This window comes from Ochlerotatus camptorhynchus, unplaced genomic scaffold (genome assembly GCF_037179485.1).
Source record: "Ochlerotatus camptorhynchus isolate MF236.1 unplaced genomic scaffold, CSIRO-AGI_Acam_v1.1 ptg000274l, whole genome shotgun sequence".
NCBI lineage: Eukaryota > Metazoa > Arthropoda > Insecta > Diptera > Culicidae > Ochlerotatus > Ochlerotatus camptorhynchus.
In genome coordinates, this window is record NW_027040763.1 from 3,454,078 (window position 1) to 3,474,648 (window position 20,571).

At 38.2% G+C, this 20,571-nt stretch overlaps 2 protein-coding genes across 2 annotated transcripts in view; one reads left to right on the top strand and one right to left on the bottom strand.

The window, feature by feature from the left end:
* Nucleotides 1–20,571, bottom strand: part of LOC135705716 (chitinase-like protein Idgf4) — a 300,438-nt gene that overhangs the window by 130,910 nt on the left and 148,957 nt on the right. The window lies entirely within an intron of this gene.
* The window catches only part of LOC135705785 (putative odorant-binding protein A10), a 105,863-nt gene continuing 92,327 nt past the window's right edge, over nt 7,036–20,571 (top strand). The window contains exon 1 of the mRNA XM_065227640.1: nt 7,036–7,710. Coding sequence (XP_065083712.1) covers nt 7,515–7,710 — 196 coding nt within the window. The 5' untranslated portion in view covers nt 7,036–7,514. The remainder of the gene's footprint in view (nt 7,711–20,571) is intronic.

Genomic DNA, 20,571 nt, shown 5'->3' on the forward strand with positions numbered 1-20,571 from the left:
TAATTAAAGTATTTATTGAAATTAAAAGTGAATTTAAAGAATTTAATGCAGTAATGGCAAGATTTTAAATATTTGGTCTGCAGGTTGTGTTGTATTGAAAGTCTAGTTTTAAGCGAGGTTTTAAGTGGGGAAGTTGGCGTTGGTGGCGCGTAATTCAAATAGGAATCTTTACACATGTTTTTACAAAAATTTAGTTCGAGCCGCAACGTCTGTTCTCTGTAATTAAAACTACTGAAATAAGTAATAAACACTAATAGGTATTCATTTCAAGGTTGCAAAGACTCATTTCAGCTAAAATAATGTTTTTCGGAATAATAAAACCAAAAGATGGTATGATGGCATGTTTTACTTGTAACTTACAAGAAGAGGTTACAAAGTAAGCGTTGGAAACATAAAACCTGTAAATTTTGCTTTCTATGAGTCACAATCAGCGATTTGCTGATCGCTGAGTGAGTGAGTGATTTTTTTTTTTTTTTTTTTTTTTTTCTTTATTATAGAGATTTTTAGCCTGAGGCTAGTTCATCTCTTAGTGAGTGAGTGAGTGAGTGAGTGAGTTTGTGAAAAAATCGCTGATTGTGACTCTCATGAAGTGAAATAAACAGGTTTAATATGTCAAACACATTCTTTGCAACCTCTTCTTGTATCCTACCAATTCAAAATTTGATCATTGCATCTAATTATTTCATAATTTAGAAAAACATTGTTTTAGCTGAAATGAGTCTTTGCAACCTTGATTCATTTGTGTGTAATAAATACTCATAAATGGAATCATTTAATGGGTTGTCCCAATCTTCTTCGATAATGCTTACTTTGTAGTCAATATAGAGTTTGTATAGTCATTATTGGGTATTTAGCGGTTTCCGTGTAAGACAGAAATAGAGTGATCGCGTTGTTTTTGATCATTTGATCCTTATAACTTTGTTATTTGCGGAGATGGAATGTTGGTTACTTCTAACATAATGCATTCATTTCAATCTTCAAAATAATAAAACAAAAATATATTTATATATTGTTAAACATTTTTTTATAGTACGTTCAAACTACAGAGTTATAACAACAATCAATACGAAACTAACGATTTTAAATTGGCTCACTACTTGACTAGCCTATTGGTCCCATGCAAACGATTAACGTACCCCATTCTAGTCGAAATTCTAGTACTACACTATGTTTGTTTTGATTCGCTATGAAAGTATGACAGATAAAATGAGGGGTTATTGGTTTTTCCTATGTTTCGAGGGGTGAATCGATTAGCTTGGGACCGAAGAGAGTACCAGAGCTGAGCCAAAAAGTTGAGCACGTCATTTCGGGACCTTCTAGTCTTAGAGTTACCTCTATGCTAATAGCTTTTGGTTCACCTCTGGTACTATCTTCGGTCCCAAGCTTGTCGAATCACCCCTCGAAACATAGGTAAAACCAATAACCCCTCATTTTATCTGTCAAACTTTCATAGCGAATCAAAACAAACATTGCGTAGTACTAGAATTTCGACTAGAATAGGGTACGTTATTCGTTTGCTTGGGACCAATAGGCTACTAAAGTAGTGAGCCAATTTAAAATCGTTAGTTTCGTATTGATTGTTGCTAATAGCATAGAGGTAACTCTAAGACCACTGGGTCCCGAAGAAAATCATTATTATTTTTGGCTCACTCAGTACCAGAACAACAGTCCCAAGCAGTCCCAAGCTATTTCACTCACCCCTGCATGTTCTGCATGAATCCACACACCCCTGATGTTATCTGTCAAACTTTCATAGCGAATCAAAACATACATAGTGTAGTAATAGAATTTCAACTAGAATAGGGTACGTTAATCGTTTGCTTGGGACCAATAGGCTACTAAAGTGGTGAGCCAATTTAAAATCGTTAGTTTCGTATTGATTGTTGCTAATAGTGCGTTCAGACTACAGAGCTATAACAACAATCAATACGAAACTAACGATTTTAAATTAGCTCACTTCTTGACTAGCCTATTGGTCTCAAGCAAACGATTAACGTTTCTCATTCTAGTCAAAATTCTAGTACTACACTATGTTTGTTTTGATTTGCTATGAAAGTTTGACAGATAAAATGAGGGGTTAATGGATTTTCCTATGTTTCGAGGGGTGCATCGATTAGCTTGGGACCGAAGATAGTACCAGAGCTGAGCCAAAAAATGTAGCACGTATCTTCGGGACCTTCTGGTCTTAGAGTTACCTCTATGGTTATAACATGTTATAACGGTTGTCAAATAGTTGCAACACAGAAACCACCATCAAGATAGCGCTATAACATGTTATAACCATAGAAGCACAGACAAACAGACATAACACTAGCAAGTTGTTCATCGAACAAGCATTTAACGGTCAATTTAAAAGTATCGTAGTTGGTAGCACCGCCACCTGTGGCGCGCATAGTCAATTCCCTTGCGTTTGACGTTTACACACTACCGCCATCTGTTCAGTGTACTACCCACCGCAGTGTACTCAACAGATGGCGGTAATGTTTTAGCGACGATGTTTTACAATGAGAAAAATTCAATGTGTTATGTCTGTTTGTCTGTGATAGAAGTAACTCTAAGACTAGAAGGTCCCGAAATAACGTGCTCAACTTTTTGACTCAGCTCTGGTACTCTCTTCGGTCCCAAGCTAATCGATGCACCCCTCGAAACATAGGAAAATCCACTAATCCCTAATTTTATCTGTCAAACTTTCATAGCGAATCAAAACAAACATTGCGTAGTACTAGAATTTCGACTAGAATGGGGTACGTTAATCGTTTGCTTGGGACCAATAGGCTAGTCAAGTAGTGAGCCAATTTAAAATCGTTAGTTTCGTATTGATTGTTGTTATAACTCTGTAGTCTCAACGTACTATAAGACTAGTAGGTCCCGAAGAAACGTGCTCAACTTTTTGCCTCAGCCGTGGTACCATAGAGGTTACTCTAAGACCACTGGGTCCCGAAGAAAATCATTATTATTTTTGGCTCACTCAGTACCAGAACAACGGTCCCAAGCAGTCCCAAGCTATTTCACTCACCCCTGCATGTTCTGCATGAATCCACACACCCCTGATGTTATCTGTCAAACTTTCATAGCGAATCAAAACAAACATAGTGTTGTAATAGAATTTCAACTAGAATAGGGTACGTTAATCGTTTGCTTGGGACCAATATGCTACTAAAGTGGTGAGCCAATTTAAAATCGTTAGTTTCGTATTGATTGTTGGTGGTTCTATCTTCGGTCTCAAGCTAATCGATTCACGCCTCGAAACATAGGAAAGTCCACTAACCCCTCATTTTATCTGTCAAAATTTCATAGCGAATCAAAACAAACATAGTGTAGTACTAGAATTTTGACTAGAATGGGGTACGTATTTGCTGATGATGGGTCGATAGGTAGGGTCCAGGTGTGGGAGTTGCCTTCCTGGCGTCGGTAGCATTGGTGCTCAGCACGAAAACAAGATCGACGGAAAACAAATCATGAAAAAAAACGCAATGGTGACGTAGGAGTAGGGTTAACTACCCCATTTCCGGCCTATTAAGCACAACCCGCACTTAGTCTTTCTTAATCTAGCGCAGTTTAGCACCAAACGGAATGTTATAATTACTGATGGCTTCCAACTTAATTTAGCTTTCCGTATGTACCGTAAGATTTGATAAAGAGAAACCAATCGTTGAGATATTGTCAAAAGTCTAAGACTGTTTCTTGACGCCAAACTTGGCCTATGGATTCTTAACTCGGCCTAACGCATTGAAACGCCATTGAAAGGCCAATGAATTCACTTCGGCCTATCGGATAAAGATAAAATTTTATTCGGTCGGAGCGCTTCTTTTCTTTTTGGGAATAATGGGTGCAAACCTTCATATCACGCGTTCTCATTGACTTCGTTCCGTAGCTTATTAATTAAAGCATCGTACCAAACGCATAATTGAATTGTTAACTCTGAAACAATGGATTTATTAGAAGTTTTCTGCTCGATAGGCCCAAAATGGGCGATTAGGCCGAAGTAGTTCTCTACCCTACGTGGTCTTATATAATAAATCTTATTTGTTAACTGCATCAGGAGCTTGAGTTTTGTGTAGGAATAGGAATTTGAGCAACTCTCTCTCTGTTTATACTCTTTAGTATGACGCGCTTGACATAGATGGCCCACAGCAACTCACGAAGAGCTACTGATCCCGACCAATAGCGGTGCGGCTTCATCCTCCTTCTATGGATGCTCATGTGGGCTGCAGAGCGCTGCTAGCAGACAGCCTTTCGTTGTGTATTTGAGAACACCACTCCTCACCACGCGGTGATTGAATAAACAACGTTTGGTGAGACCGGATGAAATTCAACTGTGAACTCTGTGTTAGGGAAATCGCTTTTCGCAGGCAATCGGTGATAATTTTAATTATAAAAGCAACAGTTGTATCATGGAGGTAAATCTATGATGACCGAAAAAACATGCTCAACTTTTTTGCTCAGCTCTGGTACTCTCTTCGGTCCCAAGCTAATCGATGCACCCCTCGAAACATAGGAAAATCCACGAACCCCTAATTTTATCTGCCAAATTTTCAAAGCGAATCAAAACAAACATAATGTAGTACTAGAATTTCGACTAGAATAGGGTACGTTATTCGATTTGCTTGGGACCAATAGGCTAGTCAAGTAGTGACCCAATTTAAAATCGTTAGTTTCCACCGGTTGGTTGCATATTCCTGCAATTTTGAATGGTGAGTCTTAACTTTAACAGATGCGTAGAAATATTTCTGATCGATTGGTGATAAAATTGTTGAAATCGGTCCAGGGGCAGCTGAGTTATTTATTCAAAATCTTTCATAATTTTGTTACATGTTCCATTTTTGGTTTTCACAAAGTGTACCCCCATATAGAAATCACAGACGTAGTCCTACGTCAAAAAATGGATGAAGATTATAACCAAAGTATTCCAGTATTATGATTGATAAATATGCTAGGTATTGTATGGTATGCATCCAAAGACGATATAGGAAAGACGTATTTTATGGGAGACCCTCTTTATTATTGATTTCGAGTGGCTTAGAGTGGTGGAATTAGTACGATTTAGTGCAATAATATTAAGGAATATATTAATTACATCTGATTTGTATGATTTTAAGTTAATCTCCAGAGGGCGACCTCTGCGTAGTGGTTAGAATCCATACCTCTCACGTCAAAGTCACGAGTTCAAATCTCACCCCCTGACAAGTCACGAATGACCCAAGAGCGTTAAAGTGACTATAATAATAAAAAAAAAAGTTAATTTCCACCACTAAAAAATCACTAATTTTCAACATTTGAACAAAGAAATCAGATGAGGCCATACACATAATATACGCATAAATATGTCGAACTAAGGTCCAATTATGATTTTTTGTTGATTTAGAAAGCATTAATTTGTATAAAATCAACGTTTGTGAAACATTTAATAAAATGCGCACTACTGCCCTACCAGTGGGGCAAAAGTACGCAGTACTTAATCAATAATTTAAAGAAAAATGCCATGATTTTTCAAATAGCTATTCATACGAGATTGTGGCCAAATAGTCAAGGGATTGACTCATGGTTAAAAACTAAAATTTAATGTTAAGGTAAAAAAGATACATGCATTTTAGAACTAAGTGCTCCATTTTACTTTAAGCTTACAAAAGAATATTCTACCGACTACGTAAACAAATCAATGTTTTGTCGTTTTAGTAAAAATTTGTTAACAAATTAGCAGCTCGTGACCAAAACAATGTTTGCCAATATTCATGATACTGCGTGAATTTTACGAACTCCTTTGAAAAGCCTTCCATCGGGTAAAATACGGTATACATTAATTTTCAATCTGTTGATTAACTTACTTCTACATGGGGGAAGCCATGAATTCATAAATCCTATCTTCTCCACAATTCTTATAGCCATGTCGTAGAACCAGACCAAAACATCAACATTATCTTCTAGTCGAATACAAAAAAAAAAAAAAAAAATGTCGCAACAACCCAGTACCGCACAGAATCGCTGCTGCTTACCTTCTTTTTATGTTTGCATCCGTTTGGCGATGCCGTTAGTCTTACAACATCCTTCCGTTTTTACGAGTGTTTCCCTTCATAAATATTCATTAACTGTTGTAGAACGGCGAAAGAGCTCACGTGTACCGTCACCATCGAGCGTACCACCGTTCACAACGGGGACATCAGCAACGGTGGCAGTCCGCCGCGCAAATCTTGCCCGGAAACGGTTTTCCGAATTGGCGAACATGGTGGAACAAGCACCGAGCGGAAAAATGCTAATAAATTTGTAATGATTTTATGGCTGAAAGATAAGTGGTTTTATGGGATGCTTCCCTCGGACCCGACGAGAAAAGCGAGAAAAGTGTGAAAACGGTGCCTATTTGCATTTGCTGTGATCGGAGCTTTTAAATGAAGGATTTAAGAGCTTAACTTTGGTTTTTATTCTGTGTTCTTCTGTTATATTAATTGTTTTCCATTTTGTTTTGTTTGCATTGTTCGCATTGTGGTTGTATTTTGTTTGTGTTGTCTTCAACTGTTTTTCTTTTCATTTGTATAAAGTTCAATGATTTTTTTTAAATATTTCGTTTCTTTTTCGTTCTGTAATTAGTGGTTTTGTGTTGCTTTTACGCTTTCCTGATTTGTGATGTTGGTTTGTACTTACTCTGTTATTCCATTCCTTTTTGCACTCTCATCGTATCGTTCAGTAAGTTTTCTCACTGTGGGAGTGAGAACAGTGCATATTCGCTTCTTTCTGTTGTTGAGAAGGGTTTGGGTGGATGGGGATATGCATTCAAACAAGTGCTCTCACCTACCACGCAATGCTGCTCCTTTGTTATGATACTCTTCTATCGCGTTCCACGTGCTTTCCAACTGAACCGCATGGGTTCGTAACCATCAACATTGTCCTGACTCAGGACGAACCGCTCTTTCCCTCTCTTGCAGTTGCTCTCGATTCCATATGGATCTACAGCTCACTCTCGCTTCTTTCCGTGTTGGTTGGCATAAAACATATCGCACTGCCGGCGGTTCCATTCAGTCTACTGCCGACCGTCGTGACGTTCAGAAGTTACCCAATTCCCGTTTCTAATCCACATAGTAATAAGCATATCAATTCCGTGACGACGGCAACACGAAGACATCGCAGCGAATCAGGAAACCGATCCATATCACGTGAAATTGACGCGACAGTGTAACATTAATAATATCAGTGCAAACGACCGTGTAATTCAGCAACTTCCGGCGGCCACAGTTTATTACACGTGCTATTTGAAAGGGGAAGAATCCTAACGTCATCATAATAATCATCGTAATCCCCCAGCAACGGCATAATCACGCCTAATTTAACGTGTGCACTTAAAGTGGCGGCCCCTGTGAGTTATATTGTGAGCTATTTTCTGTGATTAGTGTGAGGATTTCATCACTTACCGGGAGAGTGAAGAAGGTTTAATTCAATTGTGCGGATAAGTGGTCCCCGCTATAGCTATTGGCAGTATCATCTTGGTGTGGTGTTTAGTCGCTGCGGTGCGTGGATAATAAAATATGAGTTCAACGAGGCTGGTAATGCTATCGGCGGGGCTGATCGCTGCCGTTATGTTGCTTAATTGGCCCCAGCCGGCCGCCGCCAACGACAGTCAGAACCTGAACCGGCTGCTCAACAACCAGGTCATCGTCAGCCGGCAGATTATGTGCGTCCTGGAGAAGAGCCCTTGCGATCAGCTGGGACGACAGTTGAAAGGTGGGTCGATGTGTTTGGGTTTTTTTTTTATTGGATTGGGAGGATGTACATTTTATAGTGCTGAGTGCTTTTTAGGGGGGGTTATATAAAGCGCTAAGTGAATTATTCATCAGCAGGTGTACCGAAGGGATGGGACGGATTTTAGCGAAAATGAATCGATGAAAACTAGGTTGAGTGCATGCTGAAGTGTGTTTGTTGGAAACAGAATGTGATTCAATTAGTTGGCAAAATGGTAGTGAAATGGAAATTGTTTCAATTGACAGGGATAATTAATGAAGATAAATTGTTGAACTGACGCCCCATTTATACCTACCCAAGTATCACAAATTCATAGACATATGTTGAGTAAACTGCAATACAACCAAAACCAATCACACAAAGGTTATATAAACTGAATCTTGATTAATGTGGGCGTCTTAGTGGAATACCAGTATAAAGAAGGAGAGAGAGGAATTAGTAATTTCCATGTAATTCCTCTATCTGAATTGCTTATCCTTGAAAAATACGCGTATTTTTATCATAAAATTTTACGTGAAGTATCGATAACTGTCATTTTATCATGTTTTTGAGGAATGTTACTTGCACGCCTTGGTGGCGAACCCGGCGTAGAGGTTAGCATCCAAAGTTACGCATCCATACCTCTCTGCCCCGCACAAGGCACGAATGACCCGAGAGCGTTGAAGTAACTAAATAATAATAATAATTAAATGAAAAAAAAAACTTGACCGCCTTTCCTTCTAACCCCTCAATTATTTACAAATTGAGGACTAGTTATTCCGGATTGTTGTCCAATCTGAGACAACGGTCTTGGGTTGGTGGCATCTTCCATTGGTTCTGGGTCGTTAAGTCAAATGCCATTTCCTCATCGTGTGTATTGTGAAAATTGTCGTCGCCGTCGTTGGTGCTGGGATTGAATGGTTACAACAACAACTCGATTATAAGTGGTGTGATGTGATATGCGCGTATTTCGTTTACTATTTGCAGACTTCATCAGTCTAAGTACTCACCACTGAAGAATCCATGTTTTATCTACGACTTATATACTAATCAATAGGTACTATGAATCAGCAGGTATCCAGCTGCCATGTCACATTTACCTACACGCTATTTCAAAACTACTCAAATTTGAGTAGAATCCACCGAGATCGGTCAAAACTGAACCTACTAAAAATGAGTAAACTATGTTGGGAGTGACCAGTTGACAAATGAACAACGTCGATTGGATTCATGTCGATGTTGTCCATTTGTCAAGATCTTCCTAAAGGGATTCCGTTAAGAGGTTCGACAAAACAAAAAGGTTGGATTTGTTATCGCAGTTTTCTTGATATTCACGTCAGAAGTTCTATGAAGCTCTCTTGTCTAAATTTCTAAGGAATTTTGGTCATAAATCCCTTGCACAGTAGAAAGTTGTTGAGTATGACATCCAAACAGCTGCACATAGGTCATTCCATAGGTTATGATTTACTACGTAGTACTCCAAGTAGCACACATCTATCACAAAAAGTTGCAGCACCTTCATTGTGATTAAAATAAGTTTTGTAGCGGTCCTTAGCTCAGTCGGTAAAGGCGCAGCTATAAAGCAAGACCAGTAGCTGCGTTCGATTCCCGGTCCGAACTAGGAATTTTTCGGGTTGTAAAATTTTCTCAACTTTCCTGGGCAATAGAGTAGGATTGTATTTGCTACAAAATTATACTAATGCAAAAATGGGTCACGCATTGAAAGATCTCAATTAATAACTGTGGAAGTGCATCTAGAACACTAAGTTGCGAGCACGCAATAAGCTAATATGCAATAAGCTTGAAATGCGAAGAAGAAGAATTGTTATTATGAAGAAGAAGAAGTAGAAGAATCAGTGAATTTCGTTTACCTATATTTCAATATTTTACTACCATGTGGAATTAATCATTTTATTCAACCATTTTCCACAGAGATGGCGCTGTTCCCCGGGTAGGAAGTTATAAAAATCCCCATATACAAATTGAGAGAAGTGGGAATAATTCGCTTTCGGTGCATATTCAGGTGAAAAAAAGTGAACGACAACCTAAATAAATTTATTAGGGACTTTGTCGTTCAGTTTTTTCCCGGAAATTATAGTTAATCAAGCTACAATTAATTAAAAATGATTTTTCCCCATACAATTTTACCCGCTTTACTACCAGTCCCCAGAGAGCCAAAAAAATTCAAATTTGAGAGAGAAATTCTCTCTTACGAGCTCAATCTCTCAAAATGCCATGTATTTTTTTGACACTCGATTTGTGATTTCCCTTTCACAGATTACAAAATAGAGTACCTGACACTACAAAACATGTCTGGTACCTCTATATATGCATTTGCTTTAACATTTGAAGTCCCTCCTTTTTTACATATTCTGCGCAAAAGATACTTTATGCCCCACCCCATACATAAAATTCAGCGGGAAATTCTGTGAGGGGTGAGCTATTTTGTGGGCAGAATGTGTAAACAAGGAGGGACTTCGAATGTTAATCTAAATGCATATATAGAGGTACCAGACATGTTTTGCACTGCAGTGTCCTCTGTGAACAATTATAGGAAAACAAATTGTGTCTAGTTTCCGATAGATGTCACCGCAAACAACAGCAGTGACATCTGATGGAACATGAATGCAGAAGCTTGACAAAATGATCAATTGTCATTTAAACTGCCTCAAAAATCATTAGAAATTTCCTGAGCTTCTTCTTAAAATCCCAACGAAGATCTCATAACTATCACGGTCATTTAATCATAATACCCTTGAAATACTCCATAGAACTCGCACGAAGCTCTTTTCGCAGAAACCCATATAATTCTTTGAAATTATGCCCATTGCATGTCGCCTTGTTATGTTTGGTGTGGCCACTTATAATTTTTGACGCCAACTGCTCGTTTGACACTAACATTTCATTTAGTTGTGAACATGCGTACATCATCTACCTTTCCATCGCCATGTTGGGAAATTAATCGCTCAGGATTATGCAGTAATGCATGCAGCATTGATTCATCAGACTAGAATTTTATTCAAAGTGCTTTTTCCTCCTCAATCGGATATTGAATGGGATTCGCATCGGTGCTTTCACGGTTTCATGCTTCCATATCTAAAGTTGAACTTGATGGTATTTTTTACTTCACACATTTCCAAACGGCAACGACTAAATCGACCGAGCTGCTGGCAATGAACAAAACCGAGAATCGAGACAAGTGCCGCCAGGGATGGAAAATCATTTACATTCATTTCGTGCATTCATTTACATTCATTTGCCTCTAAATTTTTTCATCAACAGAATACCGTAAAATGATGTATGGAACTTTTGTAGCTTTTAATAGTAACTCCAACTTTTGTTAAAAACTAAAATCTGAATCTCTTATGCATGACGAACTAGAGCTGGCAGAACATGTTATTGTTTTTCAGTGAATGAAATTTACATTCACTGAAAAACAATGGTGGGTTCTTATTGTTCTGATTCATCATGCATAAGAGATACGGATTTAAATTGTATACAAAAGATGTAGCAAATATCAAAGCCTACAAAAGCTTCAAAGATTATTTTACGAAATTCTGTTGATGAAAAAAATTAGAGGCAAATGAATGCCAATGAATGCAGGAAATGAATGTAAATGATTTTCCATCCCTGAGTGCCGCTATCAAATGTATTCACACTATCCGAACAACCTAAGTAACCAACAAGCCGGATAATTCACCTTTTTGCGGCTTAGATTGGATAAAATAAAGCTAGGGAGCCTATTTCGCTTTCAGAAGGTCACAATTAGCAATTTTATGATCACTGAGAAATCACGATGAATGAGCAATCAGTGATCAAAAAATAGCTAATTGTGACCCTCTGAAAGTGAAGTTGGCAGTTTTTATGTGTCCCACACAAACTTTATCTCCTCTTCTTGCATCTTGCTATTTAAATAACTTTGCCGAAGACAAGAACCGTGCGTGCTGCCAAGTTAAAGCAAACAGTTTGAAATTACATGGTACACTAGCGTCACATGGCTAGTGAATACAGTTGCCGAAGACCACCTGGTGGTTGGCTTATGAACTGGACTGTTTACAATTTAATAAGGCTACAAACATAGAAATAACCAAATTTTACACGTAACGGAATCTATCTTTGACATAAAGGATGAGACGTAGACAAACAAGTCATGTAAAATTGAGTGATCTGAGACTGAAAAGTTCGTTAGTCGACGAAAAGTACGTTTGATTGAGCTGAGTTTTGCGTTTGTTATCAATGTTATTTGTATAAGGTCCGGGCCAACAGACTCAACGGTGTTATTGAAATGTGCAAATGTTTAGTGGTGTTCGTGTTTCAATGCAATGTTTATCTTTAACACGAAACAGCTGTTGGCAGTGACGTTAATCTCACTGTTCATAGTATGGAATGTTATGGTAGAGTGATAACGTCACTTGAATGCTCAGCAATGTTTATAATATGTTTGCTTCTTTCACTTGCACGCTGCCTGTTGGCCTGAACCTTATAAAAAACATCATTGGTCAGTTATGACTCAATTTTATGTCAAAATTGACTCTTGTATATGACAGTCTCAGAGCATCTAAATTAACATAATTTTTTTTTTCTAAGTGTGTAGTTTATCTGAACATCTGAACACATCTGAATTATTTATAGTCTGGCAGATACAAAATCCTGCAAACTGGCAACTTTGATTTTTTCAGTAATAATCTTGCACCCCGTGAAAATGCTCAAGCGTTTGCAGAACATAATTTTAGGCGGAATAGGAGGAAATGCAGTGGAGTCACGTGAGAAAATTCACTAGTTGTGCACCTATTTTATTTATATTTTGTCTGTAACAGTAGAAGCCATTTTTGATGCATAATAAAAAAAATGGGATACAAATCTTTCGACGGGGGTACCTGCATAAAAAATAAACGAAATGATGATGGGAAACAGTTCTGCTACCAGTTTTGCTTACTCTTGCATAGAAACATTGATTTTCTTTTTAAGTCTCATGTTTATGATATTTGTCATCGTTACTCACCGTTTCCTAAACAGTAGCGTAGAGTTGTCGACAATTGCGATTTCCTCGAAATGCTCCACTTCCCGCGCAATTTCCTCGAGCATGACACAACCAACAATTTCCACTTGTCCATTTTCGGCAAAGTTCCGCGTTATGATTTTACCATTTCTTTTACATGTCGTTTTCAAGTTGTCCAACTTTGGTCGTGGGACGTCCATTCTCGCAATAAGCATTTATTCCTCCATGGATCTTCTGGCAAACGGTCTTTTCAGGAGGTCATCAACAATATCCTGTTCCATGATTCTTATTTAATTTTGCACTATGCTATGAACAATATTCCATCAATGCTCTGAGGCTACTCAATGAAATGCAGCATGGTAGTGAGAAAATTTAAAAATTTCAAAATTCGATGTGTGCGTGTAGGTAGGTATACAACGAATGACGGCTCTCCAAGATTCAATCAATTCAGAGAGAAACTCAAATGCGACGTAGCCTATACGTGCCAATTTATTCTCTTCTCTTTAAACTGTGCAAAGATAGAAGTGCACAAAATAAACACTAACACAGCGGCAATAATGCTTACGGGACTTCAATACATATACAACTGATCTGGTTGTAAATACGAGCGTTTCTGGTGCACAAGCATAAGTGCTCAGACTGGGAGAACTAAGCATGCGGTGGCTTTGGTAGAACGAAGGCATATTTTCCTTGCTTGTTTTGCGTCGCTCATTCGCCATAGAAGCCCAAAAAGAGTGTTGTCTGCACGTGATAAAATCCCAGCGTGCCCGTACGTGAAAACAAGATCGCTATGCCTCGCTTCTGTTTTACGTACATTTCTTTCAGTGGTGGGTAAAACGGAGTTTGAGCAGCGATGTGGTAAACAATTCAGCTACTATCCAGTGATGTGGTGGATAATTCAGTTACTATCCATATGAAACCAATAAATAAGGCGTACAAAATGGTTTTAATTGAGTATTAAATTTTTGCCTCTTAATTTTTATGAAATATAAATTTTACTTTTTGAAAATTTGAGACTGTGCAGTGCACGAGGTGCACATATGGACGAGACGCCACTGAGGAAATGTGTTAAAAGAATATCGATCAACTTAAAATTTTAGCAGCGCCGATGGTGTAGTGGTAAGTATGGCTGCTTCTCATTCCAAAGGGCCTGAGTTCAATCCCAGTCGGGCCGTCAGAATTTTCTGAGGCATACACACATAAAATTCATGTAAATTTAGGTGCTCTGAGACTGACACATACGAGCGTCAATTCTGACATAAAATTGAGTCATACTAGACGCGAAATTCAGCTCAATCAAACGTTCTTTTCGTCGAGTAACGAACTTTTCAGTCTCGGAGCACCTAATTTTACATTACATGTTTATTTACGTCTCATCCTTTATGTCAAAGATGAATTCCGTCACGTGTAACATTAGGTATTTCTAAGTGTGTATAAACTCTCTGATCACGTCTTCGGAAGGTAAGTAAAGCCGTTGGTCCCCGGTCCATGAGTTGATATGGGTCGATATGTAGGGACTAGGTGTGGGAGCTGCCTCCCTGGAATCGGTAGCATTGGTACTCAGTACGGAGAACAAGATCGACGGAAAGCAAATAATAAAAAAACATACACTTTTCAACGCATACTTGCTAATTTACCATTCCATCCGTAACCAATAAAAATGTATATTATTTGTCGAATACGCATTAGCCATGTCACGTCGTCACCATAAAAAATTTCATTTAGAAACGCATTAATAAATTACCACCTGAATTGATTTAATTTTTGTTCGATTTAATTATCATCACGATCACAACACTTTGACCACTTTGATCTCAAAAGTAACAGTCATGCTCGATTGGCTCCCGCAAGAGCCAGGTTGAATTGGTCCCAACCAGTGCTGTGCATTATCATAACGGTTATTGTACCTTGACGGTCATCCTCGCATAACCATCACATCTCAGAAATGACGGTCAACTAGCATATCACTTGGAAACACCTCTACCTCACTAGACCGTCTTCATAAAAGCCATCTATGACATATTAAATGACAAGGAGAGAGTAGTAAAATCATTCTCTCAGTGATCATCTCTGTTGGGCATTTATAAGTGGGAAGTGAGAAAAATGCTCCCTCATTTTCCTGTTCTTGCTAAAAGTTGTTGAGTTCAGAACATACGAAACATTTTGAAGAAAACGTTGGATTTTCATTTTCCTTGTAACAAATAAATATGTGGGTGCTATTACGTTACAATGTCGAAAAATATCCGTTTATCTTCAAAAATTCCATTTTTTAACATGCAAATTAAAGCCACTTTCACTTTTTTCTGTGATCCATCGGAAATATCAATTCTCTTTTACGTACGACTCATTGTTTACGATGCTTAATAAATCTAAAAACTGGCACAACTCACAATTGACAAGCTCACGAGAATTTTACTGTCAAAACAAATATCTTTTCAACGTTATTACCTTTCGTACGAAAAGTGAAGCGAAAAATCTTAAATTTTTGAATTGCTCCAAAAAATTGCAAGGACCATCATAGAACCAACAGGTGGAACTTCGACAAATCAGTGCGAAACCGAACTTTTTGTCAGTGCAAACCTCAACCTGAGCTGGGTTTTAAAAGCAAACGATCAAACTGACGTTTGTCCGAAAACAAGCAGATCCAATCTTGATACCCGATCCAGGTTGGAACTGAATAATAAACGAATTCGCTATTAATTTTAGCGAAGATTTATTGAAATACATTGCGTTCCCTTATACCCTGTTCACATTACAGCGTGTATCACGTGATATACGCTGTCTTGCAATGAGCACTTATACATCTAGTTTTCACTGGAAATCCTATGTATGAGTGCTCATTGCAAGACAACCTATATTACGTGATATAGGTTGTAATGTGAACGGGGTATAACGGACTTCAAAGTTACTAAGTATGATTTGAAGTTTTCTTTGCTGATGGATAGCAACACACCTAGAAATTATTATTTTTACACGAGACGTAATTCAGCTTTGATGTAAATCATGGAACGTAAACAAACATGTCATGTAAAATTAAGTGTCCTGAAATTGAAACATATGCAACTCGACAAAAAGTGCGTTTGATTGAATTGATTTTCTCGTCCTTTTCAACTGATTCTTATGTCAAAAGGGCCGCTTGCATGTGTCGGTCTCAGAGCACTGAAATTTACATGTCTTTTTTGTAGTGTGAATGGTTGCTTTGATTGCTAGCCACAATTCCAATATTTAGAGGGGAGTTCCTATTTACGTAAGGATTTTTTTTGATTGGTTTTGCTTCTTACGGATCCCTTGATACTTGGGCTTCGGTAATTTGGATACGATATGCGGTCAGCTCAAGCGTCACGGTATCCGAAAAAATATTAAACCTCGTTCACATTACAGCCTATATCACGTAATATAGGCTGTCTTGCAATAAGCTCTCATACATAGGATTTCCAGTGAAAACTAGATGTATTAGTGCTCATTGCAAGACAGTGTATATCACGTGATATACGCTGTGATGTGAACGGGGTATTAGCTGCAAAATCTCTATCCATGAATAAGCATGCGTGACTGCAGGTAGTACGTATTCATGCAGATATGAATTCTCACAATAATAATTATTGGTTATGATACGATTGTATAACGCAGGAGCGCAGGATAAGACTTTTTCCTTGATACATCACAGCTATCGCCTCATCCGTGATTTTGGAAGGGGAATGACCGTCATAACCGTATTTATGCTCGAAATGAGATGACGGTCAATTTATATGTCTGTTTATATTTCCTCGGTGATATAATGGTAACACATGGCAGATGTTAGTGATATTGCGAATGAGTGAGAAAAGCAAAACAACGATATCTCACGGTTGTTGTGTCATACTGGTGAGAAGTTTTACGGAGAGAAGGTTCTCAGTTGTTTTGATTGTTAACCGTAGAAATCTCTTTTGTCAATCTTAAGGCTGTCAGTACCGTGATGCAACTCAGCACTGGTCCCAACATTTTCTCCGCCAGACTTTGAATATAGTGACTAAAATTTGAAAAACTTTGTTCAAGCCAAGAATCTTTCATATAACCTGGTTCTCTAGATCTGCGATAGAGCAGCTTGACCATTTTCGTATAAACGCCATCAAGTGTGTAAATTCTGTATTCAGGGGAGGAGTTTAGAGATCATGTTTCTTTTTCACATCGGAAAATTGTCACATTAGCGGTAGTGCAGTGTGTCCAAGTATCAAGACTGGTGTTGTATCGAAAGTCAATCAATGGAAATCGATGGAAAGAGGCCAGAAATCAAATATATTGTGTCTATAGTCAAACCAAGAGGATACTCCATCGATGTTGATCAACTTACTTTTACTGTTTTCAGCGTTAGTTGTATTATCAAGGGGTAAGGGACCTCGCTTAGATTAGTCGATAAAGACGCTACTTGCTGCAAGTTTCAGAAGCTTTCTGTAAGTTGCTGTAGCCCAGTAACGCCTGGTAGATTACCTTTTCGTGGTGCATTACTGACTTTAAGATCTACCACCGAACTACTTCAAACTAGGGGAACAGAATTATTTTGTAATCAAAGGGACACCTATTAGTCCTTTTTAACTTTTTATGCCTTGCTGATAGTGGAAAGACTCGGCTTTGTCCACCGAGGATGCTCTTAAAAAAAGAAAAAAAAAATGATTAAAAAAAATGTGATTCCTAATCTTTTATTCGCTGTTCTCTAGTTTGAGGTGGTTAAGACTAGGATTGCATGCATGGTCATTATCGGTGTTATTGCTTGATTTTGTTGCAAAGGAATCCGTTTTTGACTGGCAAAGGGGCGCGTCTTTTAAGCTTCTTCCAGCACCCCAAAGAGTATAAAGAGCGGGACCGTACAATTAGGGTCGGATCCTTGCGATAAAGGCAAGAATGACAACTGCATCAAAACCGATTACTTCTTCATTTCTCAATAGTGATGGAGTAACACGATATGCACTAAACTAAGGACACGGGGTATACCACAATAGATCAAATAACTGGTCGCAGTGGATTTATGTCCCGAACAGAGAGAAAAAACAAAGTTGCAGTAAGTACGGGAATATAGTTTTACTATTTGCTGAACAGATTTGTTTAGAAAAGTAACTACGGGATCAGAATTAATGTGACTCGCTTTATTCAATGTCCACTAAACCAAATTTTGAAAGTTCGATTTTATTTCGACCAGAATTAAGGAAGGGCTCCCTTCTGAATAATGGTTCACGCAAATTCTAGTTAATTGGTAGTTTTTACTTCCAATATCCTGCACACTTTTCCCCAAGTTTCAACATCATCAACTTTCTCGCCGCAAACTGTTCTTTTATGCAAACGATAACGATACAACTTTCCTTTTTTCATGCATAATGGAGGGAATCGCGTTCGGTCTATCTCTCCGTCAAGTCTCGTCTATCCAGCCACCCTGACCCTCACCATTGAATTCATTTCGAATTTTCCCACTTCCCCGAAACGGCCACCGCAGCGCTTTTCCGCAAACTGTAAAAGTATTCAAAGGAGGAGGCTTCGGGAATTTTTGAATTTTTTTCCTGGCTAGTTTTTGGTGTTGCTTCCCACGCAAATGGCACCGCAAGCACACCGGTTCCGGAAAAATTCAAGTGCAGCTCTTGGAATCAGTCGGCGAATGAAGGCATCAGCTAGCAACATTGGTCACGGTTGGGTGGGAATTGTTGTTATGTCAATTCTACAGAACTGTCGTCCTCGGAGGAGGAGGAGAATGATGCCATGATTTCCGCTGCTGCGATGGTGCTCATATCCGCTGAAGCATACCCTGTCTTGTCAAGCAGCCTGTCGTCATTCATAACCAAGCGATAAGAGGCTTCATCGCACATACAAAGAAAAACCGAAGACAACCATGGCATGTCCTGTGGTTGCTTCGTTTGCGTTGTTTCGATGTATTTTTTTAGAAATTTTGCTCAGCCGTTAATTGAGATTTTTCTGCGAGTATACCCAAGAAACCGGTAAACATAAAAAAGGCAGTCTTAAACGCTGTACAGACTGGAGAGTTATAACATGTTATAACGGTTGTCAAATAATTGCAACACAGAAATCACCATCAAGATAGCGCTATAACATGTTATAACTCTGTAGTCTGAACAAGGCATTATCAACCGGTGGAAGCTAACGATTTTAAATTGGCTCACTACTTGACTACACACTTAGAAAAAATCATGTAAATTTAGGTGCTCTTAGACATATACGACATAAAATTGAGTCATACTAGACGCGAAATTCAGCTCAATCAAACGTTCTTTTTGTCGAGTAACAAACTTTTCAGTCTCGGAGCACTCTATTGTACAGTACATGTTTGTTTACGTCTCATACTTTACGTCAAAGATGAATTCCGTCACGTGTAAAATTAGGTATTTCTAAGTGTTTAGCCTATTGGTCCCAAATACATCAGCGTCGAAATTCCTCTATGGTCTTATAGCCGAACAGTGGAGTCATACGATAAGTTAGGGCTGTACTAGTGCTAAAAAAGTGAAATAGTGGTCCATAAAAATGATAGTATGGCAAGCCGCTAACGATGCCTTAGGATTTAGGTCTGTTTCGTTCGTATTCCGAAGCGCCGCGTGAACTTTTTTACAAAAGAGATAACACTCAATTTTGGAAAAAAATTTGGATAGAAAATCCGCTCAAGAGATTTATTATTACACTGACCACCCAATTATGGATCACTTCCATTTGATTAACACCATAGCTGATCCATGATTGGGGGTCAGTATTTTTTTTCCTCTGTTCGGTACATAATACCACTGTGACCAGTAATTTGATCCATTGTAGTATATCCCGTGTCCTTAGTTTAATACATATCGTATTACTCCATCACTATTGAGAAATGATGAAGTATTCGGTTTTGACACAGTTGTCATTCTTGCCTTCATCGCAAGGAATCGATTCTAACTGAAGGGTCCCGCTTATACCCTTCGGAGTGTTGGAACACCCTACAAAGGCACGCCTCTTTGTCAGTCAAAATTGGATTCCTAAGCAAAAAACTAAACAATGACACCGATAATAATACCGACATGCTTGGCATACACAGTTTTGCTCACGAACTGCTCATTTGCTAATAACTTTGCACAGAGTTGACGAAACATAGTTCTGTTTGAAGCAGTCGATAGAATAGCTTTTTAATATGTATGTAAAAAAGGTGATTTTAATTAAAGTAATAAACTGTATTTGATTTTGCGTTGCAAAAATGAAGTGAGAAATGCTTGCTGCACATCTCGGACTTTAAGTGTAAAAATTCATAAGTGTTGATTTACTTACTCTTTGCATTTCTACAGTAAACTTTGATCCTAATCTATCAATTAATTTAAAGAAAACTAAATTTGATCAGCTGAGTGAAAAGTTATTAACAAATGAGAAGTTGGTGTGTACAACTGTGCATGTCAAGCATGAACACCGATAATGACCATGCATCAGAACCCTAGTCTTAACCACTTCAAACTATGGAACAACGAATAGAAGATTAGAAATCAAATAGATGAAGACTAACTAATGCCTTGTTCAGACTGGAGAGTTATAACATGTTATAACGGTTGTCAAATAATTGCAACACAGATACCACCATCAAGATAGCGCTATAACATGTTATAATTCTGTAGTCTGAACGTACTATAACACGTTTTTTCCTCATAACTTCCTCCAATTTCGTAAAAATTGGTAGTTTTGTCCCTTATCGCAAAATTTTAGACCCGTATTTTTTTTCACAGAGAGTGCAATATGCTTTTACATTTTTTCTTGAAAATTAAAGCTTTTTTTCCGCAACATATAAAAAATCGGCGATGCAATTTTTTTTCGTTTTTGAGTTGTATTTTTTTGAAGTTGTCAAGTTTTTGGTTTTCGTTCAATACTCCTGTGCA